Consider the following 10,840-nt stretch of genomic DNA (forward strand, 5'->3'; position numbering starts at 1 on the left):
GTCAATGTGAAAAATATATAACATTCTTGAGTAAGGTTAGAAGTTCATGTCATGTGATGCTCAGCAAGATAGTAATACCCTTGTCAACTCACTGCCCTGCATGGCAAACAAACTTCTAGAGTTACATCTTTGACAGTCTAGGGAAGAGCAAAGGTCACTTCTATGCAAAAGCAATAAAACTGTTGCTTGAAAAGAATTTCATGTCACTAAAGATAAGAATTATCGCAGTGCTTTATAGCTATTGCATGAAAAGCTAGATCTACATATTGCATTCCTTTGAGGAAAACTGATTTTTTTTCTCCTACCCTCAATGGCAAAAATTTGGGAGATGGTTACATTAAAAGGATTTTTGAAAAATCTAATTGCTTTATGCCAAAATATTTGTACCTGAAAAAGAGTATGTGTCTACCTTCTATTAATATATCTGCATTGAAATTTTAAAAAAAGAAAACTACTTGTTTTTGGCAGAAGCTTCCTGATACATAACCCAGAACACATATACTTAAATTACTATAGAACACTGTCAAGGTTTCACTAAGCCTCGGTGTTTTACAGCTTCATTTTACAGGACTGGAGTGCTAACATCTAATGACTCTGTCCCACTTCCTTTCTGAAAAAAGCAAACCAAAAGCTTCTGCAGCAACCTGCTTCTGCTTTCCTGTCCGGGTCCAGAATCAGGCCTCTGTTTCCTTTCCACATGTCACAGTAGGAAGGACTCTGGAAGGCTACTTCCTGAACATACACTTCTTGTCCACCCTGCCTCTGACAGCTTGCAAGAGTGATGTATGGACATATCAGAGAAGGGAAGGTGACCCCAACTCCAGCTTTTTGCAAGACACGGGGATGAATGGCAGACCTTGCCCCAGCTGAAATGTGGCTATGAAGAGGTGTAAAGTCCTGATAAGAAGGCAGTCCTCCTCTTCTTTCCGTGTAAAGTAATTGCTGGTTTATCAAAACTAACCTCATGTTTGCACTACAGATATGGTTTATCTCCTGCTAGTTGGAAACAACAACAAGCAAGAAAAGTCCATATCATGTGATTTTGTACATAGCATGTGCAGTTATTTTTCCAGGCTCAGTCATAATTAGCACTTGGGGCCATTTGCCAAGTGGAAGTGGATAAGGGGAACATCCTTCCTAGCCTTCTAGGCCACTAGTGTCCTTTTCCAATTTTTAAGCTGCTGTCACTGGACTCTGGCATTTCTTACCCAATTCATTTGCTTTCTGTGCTAATCATATGCAATGAAGATATGCATGGCCAACATTTAAACAGGCTGCAGATCAATTAGCGGTCTTAAGTTTATCTGATTTTTATCAAAGAAGACAGAGCTGCGGGTCGATTGTCAGAGCCTGTGTCAAGTTGACCTTTTCAGAGATGTCTACATTGCCAGTCCCCTGGGCAACTTGTTGTCCCCTGTTAGTCTCTGAATGGCAGAAGTCTGTTCTGCTCAAGCACAAAGTATACACAGATGTCTATATTACATTCTTATAGGTTTGACAGCAACTGCATGTTGTATCTATAAACTGTCCTTTAGCAGTGACACTTCCTCAATGATGATAAGCTAATTTATGCAACTAAATCTCCTTTGTGCAGAAATGAAAGCTAATTGAGTCATTACAAAGTAATTCAGGAAGGAATACCTTGTATAAATTGGCTTACTTTATAAATCCTTCTCAAGTGGTTTTCATGCATCCTAAATGGGACTAAGCAGCTTATCAGCCATAAGATACCCAGACCAAACACGGCAACTTCGGGGAAGCTGTGTAAACGTCTTTAGAGTAGTAAGAAAGTGGCTAAAATCGAAGTAAACAAAACCAAAATAAGATTTCAGGAATTTACACAATTCATTACCTAAGGTGTGATGAACACTGTCCTGACTCATCTTCCTTTGTTCTTCCATTTTCACCAGAGCACCGTCCTCTTCCTCTTCTGTAAACAGAAAGTATCAATGACACACTGAAGGGTTTCCTCAGGGGTAACGATACAGCACTCACTCCATTTTAAGAGCAAAGCTAAAAGTTTATAACACATGAATATTACTTTTTAAAGAATGAAACTACTCAACGTTCACATTCCTTTTTCAATAATCTAACACTGAACAAATAAACTGCTCTTTCCAAACTGACTCGATAAAATTTAAGATATGTACTAATGCACTGCATATTTTGTTTTAAATACTTATGGAAACTTGTCTGAAACAACCTTAAATTCACGAAAGCCCTTAAATTCGGTAAAATAACATCCAGCATTATACCCACAAACTACATTACACTGTGTGGTAGGAGTATCACATACAAAATCATGGTCCCTGAAATGTCAATATAGCAAGGAGAAAATGTGTCATTTAAAATACAGTTAACCTATAAGTCATTTACTGAGTGTCAGATACTTTCATATGTTTTCTCACTTAATCATCACAGGAAGATACCAGAAGGATCCTTGCTCTTCAAGGTAATTCCCCCAAAATTATACTGAGGACCTACTATCTGTCATGCACTATGGTGGATGTTAAGATTTCATAGATAAATAATTTTTAAATCCTCATTCTATAGACCAGTTAATTTTTAGAGACTCAAAAAAGGTGAAGTAACTTCCAAAGAGTGTCATTCAAACTGAAGTTTGTGATTATAAAGTCCATGTTCTTTTTCCTACATATAGTCAGTGATTAACTTAATATTCTTTCCACATGCTCCTATCACATTTCTTCCTGAAGTTATGGAAGACAAGAAGACAAGATCTAAAGGAAAATGGGCTAAAGGAGCCCAAACCTGACAGGGGAGGCACAAAGTACTGAAGGAGCGCAGTGGAGAAACCACCCCACTGGGGACACCACGAAGGCTCTGTGTGATGAGAGAATTTACACAGTGAGAGATGGGAAGTAGGATATTTCTGTATAGAGGGAAAGGCATGAACTTTAAAAGAACAAGGCACAGTAACATTCATCTTGACTAAAGAATATGGTACTCATGGGGAAGAGCAGTATGAGGGATAATACTAGTAGTTTGGGCCAGTTGTTGGGGGACCATGAACATCTTGTTATGGATGCTGGACTTTTATTCGGTGGGCAATAAGAATCCTAGAAAGTTTTTGAGCAGATAAAGGGCAGAACTGAAACTATACTTTGGCAATGGACATCTGACCCCATCGTCTCTGACAGAAGGCGTCTGGAGGAGGGTCAGGGAAGGGGACCACTCTAGATAAAGGGGAAGGAAGTCCTGAACTGAAGGGGCAGAGGAAATGGAAAGGAGATGGTATGAAAGATAAAGGAAATAGAGTTGATAAGCTTTATGCCTGACTGGTTTTGGAGGAGTGAGGGGAAAAACAGAGCAACCAATGATGGCTCAGGTTTTGAGCTTAGTTAGCTGAGAAATGGGCATAATATTCCTACAAAGAGGACAGCCAAGATAATCTATCCTGCTGGGGGAACACAAGGAGTTGCGTTTTTGGCAAGAGAGATCAGTGTGCTGGCGGGGCAACCTAGAGAAAATGCCCAGAGGCAACTGCGAAGTACAGTAGACCAGAGGGCCAGGACTGCAGGTATAAATGCAAGAGTCTCCTGCAAATTTTAAATGGAGATGAATCAAAATCAGCATTTCAATTGAGCTTGAGAGTTACTGTGCTTAAAAGACAAATATAACTGTTCTGAATTTTTGTAACTCAATTCAAACAAAATAATGAAAGCTCCAATATAGGAAACAGTTGAAAATATACAGCACTTTATATACATTGTTGACTCTAACACTGACAATTTAATATGGTTCCATCAAACAGTAATTAATACTAAATACTAAATCCCATCTCTTTTCTTTTTAATAATAGTTACCTCACTTATGCCAAACCTTAAGGACTAGTTATCATAAATGGGTTAATAGGTGTTTCCATATAAATTTTAAAGGCAGAAGGGACAATTACAGTCATTTAGCACAACCTACTCATTTTACAGATAATTTTTAAAAGGTGAAGGAGAAAGCTATTCTTCCTTTTCACACGTTCTCTTTCCCCAGCACTCACTCCCCTTCTTTCCAATTTGGTTACAAATTGCATTATAAGGAGTAAATTAAAAAATAGTTAAGGGCATTTGTCCTCAGTCAGAAGCCACAACCACATCAATACAGTGAGCACTATTCTTGGCTTTCAGGGAGAGACTGTGGAATTTTAGACTCATCGCCCAAAGTCAGCATCAAGATACCATAAAAAATTAATTACAATAATTAAATAGAAAAACTCTGCTTTTTGGTAAAGTTCACAATGAATTTAGAAGAATTTATTACTATGAAAATATTTTTATTTTATTAAAATTTAAGTGCCTATAATGTGTGCTCTGGATTGTATATTGGTGTCAGAGAACCTTGTCCTTAAGAAATATATTCTTAAGTTGTCAGAATAATGATATTAAAAATATTTACTTAAGTATTAATATTTACTGTGAAGCATCCAAATTGAAATCCATGTGAGATTTAATAAGCAGTATTTACTGCTAAAATACTGCTATTTAATAAGCAGTATTTTAGGAGACAAGATACTCATTAAAAACACTTCCTTTTTTCATTTCAAACCTATTACTGATATTTTTAGGTCAAAGCCTTATGCATTTCATACATCAATTTTTCTTAATATTCAAATAACTTATTTTATCTTGGGCTAACAATACAAACAGCTTTCCATATAAAAGATAATGAAATCAAATTTGGTATATGTTTTTGAATCTTAGGTGGGAGGAACCTTCGACTGAATATTGGCTAGAACCTAGCATAAAGGAGATGTTCAATAAATACAGAGTGAGCAAATGGATTCAAAAATCATGAAAATAAATCCTAACATATTGATTTATTAACAGAATAAAGCTCTCCACACCACTAAAAAAAAAAAAAAAAATGTAAGGATAAGTGACCAAAATTCTAGGCAATAATCACCTTTACATTATATTAGAACTATATACACTCACATGTTGTTTTATTTAGGTTTATTACTAAACATTTTATTTTGGTGTTGAGGTACAATGTCATTATACAATACTAATTAATACCTCAAATAGTCAATGTCTGTGAGTTAATATATTCAACATTTTAATAATGGTAAACAAAAACAGCTCAGCTATGCAGTAAAATCCATCAAACCACACAGATGGTTATAAGGTTTTCATTATGTGGTTTCCATAGCAATCATATTGCAAATCTGGAAGCTTCTTGCAAATAAGCAGCTTGTATTTACATGCCTCTCAGCTGCAGCACAAAACTCTTCAGCGTGTGAAGTTATTATTCCAATCACATATTGTTAGAAGAATCATCAGGAGATTTTTTTTTTGATCAGACAAGATGAAAATAACAATAAAGCGAGCTAAGTGCGGAAGATAATTCAAACACGGTCACACATTTACTAAACTAACCAGTGAGTATTAGAAATGTTCTAGTAGTCATCAAAAGGTTTTAATATTAAATCCTGTCAAAAATATAACACTTCCAGGAGCAATCAGATAGATCCTATAGAACCCAAAAGCATATACTGTACCCCATACCTCTTTTTAATAGATATTGTGCCTTTTTTACCACTTGAGCAAAGAGAGGAAGAATAGCAGGAAATTTGAGTCTTCCCAAATTTTTTTGGATGACTACCATTTGAGGAAATGCTTACTGTGGGAAAAGTCAAGACCTTTTTTTTTCCTTTTAGATTAATCAATTTAATTTACAAATTGATCCAGTTCCATAACAGATGGAATATTACCCTAATAAAGATTGCAAATCTGTCTATCTATGCAGTTTTTATAAAATGGCTAATTCTGGCTTACTAATTTTCTTATTTTTAGGATAAATAACCAAAAAGAAGAGTGCTAAGCAAATGACACATTTAGCTGACACTGCTTGAAAAAGGCTGAAGACAATTTGTTAGCACCAAGTCAGGGCGTGTGATGTTCACATCAGGGCTGAGGATTGATTTTATCATCTCTTCCAGGGAGAAGAGGAAGACAATATAAGAAAATCTTTGACTCACACAATGATTACCTTTCTCACTGAACACCCTCAGAAAACAGCTTTACTGTATTACAATGCATTTTAAAAGACATAAAACACAGAATCAAAGGTTAAGCTCTGAAATAAAATTTGAATTTGGATCTTGACCAGGCATTATTCGATTATGCGATTATATATTTTGCTCAAGAGAACTTACTATTTACTGCTTAAATGTTCATACTATATGCACTTATATCCATTATGTAACTAAATCCTCATAACATTTCTATGAGGTAATAATAGGTACTTTTATCATCCATTTAGTAAATGTGAAAAATGAAATGCACAGAGTTTGAATAACTTGTCCAGGTTCACACATCCAGTTAGTACATGAGCTGTGATTTAAATTTCAAGCATGAGCTATTAAGCCTTAGCTGTCAGTCATAATGTCCCTTCCTTGATTTTCATTAAAACCTTTAAGTTACAAGTAGATCGTTTTCTGAAGTTTCATAAGTATTGGCTGTTTGTGGACCTGGAAAACATTTTCACATAGGGGGCAGATTCTACACTATCATAGCATTGTATCTGATGTACATCTCAGGTTAAGCAATCTTTTTAGTGCTGGTTTAGAAACAACTACAACTTTGGGTGCCTGAAACATGTAGTCTTCTCCTTTCTCCCAGCTTTCCTTCACCACCTTCAGCTTTTCACAAACTAGACTGCTCCTAAAGCCAGCCCAACTATCTGACACTTTGTAAAGGTTTCTAACACAACTCCTAATTGAAGACAGATTTATTTCTAAACCATCCAGCTTCTTTTCTTTCTCAATTTTAATAAAGAAATAAAGAAAGCATGTTTAAATGGAGATGGTAAAGGTGAGTCTCCCTACATATAAAGATCTGAAAGAAGTTGAAGTTTACCTACATTTAGGAGCAATGGGCTGTCCTGCACATTTCATCAAGGAGTCAGGCTCAAGTGTGTTGCATGCAAGATGTCCCTGCGTGGGAGAAGAGGAAAGAAACAGAAGACACCACTGGCTAGTCCTAGTGGTACAGTGTAAAAGAAGGGAGAAATGCTGGGAGGATTCACACAAACAGCACCTCACCCCGTCTTCTTTCCCATGACCTGTGGCAAGCCACCAACATTGGTGGAAGGGTTGGAAAAGTTAAAAGAGTAGAGTCCAAGGGGTATGAGCAAGAGATTCAAAATTATGACAATCAGGGAAAGTGAGTTCCTTAAGGGCTTATAAATCTAATACTATTAGTAACATAAATGTGATACTTCTAAAGAATTTTTCTATTTAATAGACTGACATATATTTTATAGCAATAAAATACATCTATTTATAAAGATACAAGCATGTGCCTTTTAGCATTGCACAGACCTCCAAACGAACAGAAGGATAAAGATGACTGAAGTAGCATAGTCAGAGTCAAGTTTACTCTCATGGAAAGTAGGCAAAGTGAGTGTTTTTTTTTAAAGACAGGTCCTGCTCTGTTGCTGGAGGTAGAGTACAGTGGTGTGATGAAAGCTCACTGCAACCTCAAACTCCTGGGCGCAAGCGATCCTCCCGCCTCAGCCTCCTGAGTAGCTAGGACTACAGGCTTACACCACCACATCTGGCTAATTTTTATTTTATTTTTTTATTTTTGTAGGGATAGGGTCTCACTATATTACCCAGGATGGTCTTGAACTCCTGGCCTCAAGAGATCCTCCCACGCTGGCCTCCCAAAGTGCTAGGATTATAGGCGTGAATCACCATGAGAGTGGGGCTTATTGTTGCAGCTCTAGTTACTCATATAAACTGGATACTGCTTCTAATTCTCAGAGTCATCTCTGTAGTACGGAGTAGAAAGAATAATATCTATCCCACAGAACTCTGAACAAGGATCTGGGAGGACAATAAGACAACCAGACTTCTCAGGGAAAAAATGCACAACTAGTATGCAGTATCAAGTTTATTACCTTAGGAGCTAGGTGTTTTGCAGCAATTTATTAATTTATCAAGCAAGAAGGTTAACATGATATAAAAGGCAACAAAATAAACAACAGTTGTTCAAATACACAATCTGATTTTCGTCTTTGACATTCTATCATTATAAGGTTTAATATGGAAAGGTTATCATTGTACTTCAAAAGCAAAAGCAAATATCATTAGATTGTAGTAAATTTCCATACTATGATGTTAAAATGAATAATTTAAACTCAATTCTGAAAATATAAAAATAATGATTTTCACATAGACATTACATTTGTTAACATGGTTAGGATGTTGAAGGAGAACCTCAAACTCAAGCAAAGATCTCTTTTGATAGAATCAGGAAAAAAAATCTTAGAAGTGAAAGAAACCTTAGATATAATTTCATTCAATTTCCTCATTTCATAAAAAGGGAAGTGACCTGGGGTCCTGAAGGACTAGACCAAGGTCCCACAGCTTGTACCCTGCACCTTTCTCCCTGCAACTACCTTCTGTGCAACACGCACTGCGGACGTTTCTGAAAAAGTCGTCGGCTGCTTAAGAAGTACTTCCCTATTTCAGGAGTTGTCTTATACACACTTGATCATCTACAGGCCAATATGGCAGACAAGCAAAGCATACAGCTTTAAACAAAGTTCTAATAGGTCAGACTCTATTGGCCAGAAGCGACTGTGAGTCAGAAAATTATCCTACTCCTAAAGAGTACTAGACATTGAGAAATTATGAAAGGGGGCCTTTTCTTGTCCCAGTGTACCTAGTCAATGTATGATATAGTATAAAATTCTTCTAGCTATCCTATAAAACCCAAATTCTTAGTTTTAATTGAAATTTATAACTAATGCTGTTATACTAAACTTCTTTTAACCCAGGAAAGTCTGAGTGAATTTATTTCTCAGTTATAGTGACTTCTATATCTGGCTCTGGATTCCTAGTACAATTATAGGTCCTTTTTTTCATTTACATTAACCTTTTTTCTTATTCTTGTTACAAAAGCAATATCTACTCATTGCTGAAAGTCAGAAAATAGAAATAAGCAAAAAGAAAAAAATTTTAAATCATCTATGATCTATCCATAACCACTATTAACACCTCTTTCCAGGCCACCTTTATTCACACACTGGTTTTCTTGATTCTTATTTTTAATAAGAATATCCCAAATATTTCAGTATCCCCATATGTTTCTTACCCCAAATATGTATGTATTTCATTATAAACTGTTTTGAATCCTTTATTAGAAAGTAAAATATTTCATCTTAACTTAGATTTTTTTCATTTGTTTTAAATTTTATTAGATAAAAAAATACTATCTAATGATAAATAGGTAGTGTTAACGTTATTTATTATAATTGTAATGTAGCTGTTTTATAAGGATCTACAACTGCCTATTACAATCTCTAGAAAAAAAGCAGATGGAAAGATGCGGAGCTTATTTTGCTCTGTTTCCTCCGCTTGCCTATGCAAATATACCCTTCCTTGTCAGGCACAGTGCACCTTAACCTCGTTTTCAAGAACCCAAGAAAGAAAAAAGCACAGTCTCATGAGAGGAATCATCACCATTACACTTATTGGCTCCATAGCCCTTGTACCAGCAGTGGTTTCCAAGACCCTTTTGGCAGGGGGTGGTCCATGAGGTCAAAACTATTTTCATAATAATACTAAGACATTATGTGCCTTTTTCACTGTGTTAACATTTGCAATGATGCTGCAAAGCAATGATGGGTAAAACTGCTGACACCTTAGCATAAATCAACATAGTGGCACCAAACTGTCATTGTATTTTTCACTGCCTTGCAACAGCATACAAAAAAAAAAAAGAAGAAGGAGAAGGCCAGTTGCACTGAAGAATGTCCTTGATGAAGCAGTAAAAATTATTTTCACCTAATATCAACCTTGAATACGTATCTTTTGAACATTCTGATGAAATCAGAAGAATGCATAAAGCTCTTCTGCTGCATCACCAGATGTGCCAGATATGAGTGTCAAACTGAACGAGCATTTTTTTTCCCCAAGTAACGCCATTTTCACCTGAATGACTGACAGACAAACTATGGTTATTCAGACTTGGGAATGTGGCAGACATTTTCCTAAAAATAAACAAAGTGAGCTTGTCATTTCAAGGAAAACAACTAACAGTATTTACTGCCAATGATAAAAATTTGAGCTTTTGAGCAAAAATTAGAATTTTAGAAACTTGTATCTGCCACTGTAAGCTTGATAGCTCCCCAGTATTTAAAGACTTTTCCAATGAGATCAATGGTGATATGAATGAAATGTGGTTTTTTAATTGTGTCATAATTGTGTTAATATTTGGAAGTTCTGCATAATGTAATGAACCAATATTTTCCAAGTGACCAAATGCATGATGTTACAAAATCAGGCATGTGTAAAAGATTCATTCAAAGTGCAAGACAAATCCATGAATTTTAATGTAAAAGAGTATGAAAAGTTCATTGATATGGTTTCTGATTCCACATTGCACTAACCTTTACCACTTGTCGAGAGTCTTGGTACAGTATCAAAAAAGAATACCTACAATTACCTGCAAGGACTATTAAAGTACCTCCCTTTTCCTACTACATATCTGTATGAGGTGGATTTTTCTTCATATGTGGACTGTAGTTAAACTAAAACAATATATCATAACACATTGAATGTAGAAACAGATATGAGACTCTAAATATCTTCTATCATGATAGACATTCAAGGAAGCTGTAAAAATGTAAACAATGCCATATACTCTTCTCATTAATTTTTTGGGAAAATAGTTATTTTTCCTAAAAATAAGCTATGTACACAATCAATTAGGTTTATTTTTGTCATTTTAAAATTTGTTAATAAACATTTTTTTAAGTTATCAGTTTTAATTTCTAATACAGTAAATATTAAGAGGCAGAACTTACATGAACAAAAGCT

General features: G+C 35.5%; 1 protein-coding gene across 1 annotated transcript in view; it reads right to left on the minus strand.

The window, feature by feature from the left end:
• Positions 1 to 10,840, minus strand: part of SKAP2 (src kinase associated phosphoprotein 2) — an 81,090-nt gene that overhangs the window by 17,509 nt on the left and 52,741 nt on the right. The window contains exon 8 of the mRNA XM_012640672.1: positions 1,853 to 1,930. Coding sequence (XP_012496126.1) covers positions 1,853 to 1,930 — 78 coding nt within the window. The remainder of the gene's footprint in view (positions 1 to 1,852; positions 1,931 to 10,840) is intronic.

This window comes from Propithecus coquereli, unplaced genomic scaffold (genome assembly GCF_000956105.1).
Source record: "Propithecus coquereli isolate 6110/MARCELLA unplaced genomic scaffold, Pcoq_1.0 Scaffold156, whole genome shotgun sequence".
NCBI lineage: Eukaryota > Metazoa > Chordata > Mammalia > Primates > Indriidae > Propithecus > Propithecus coquereli.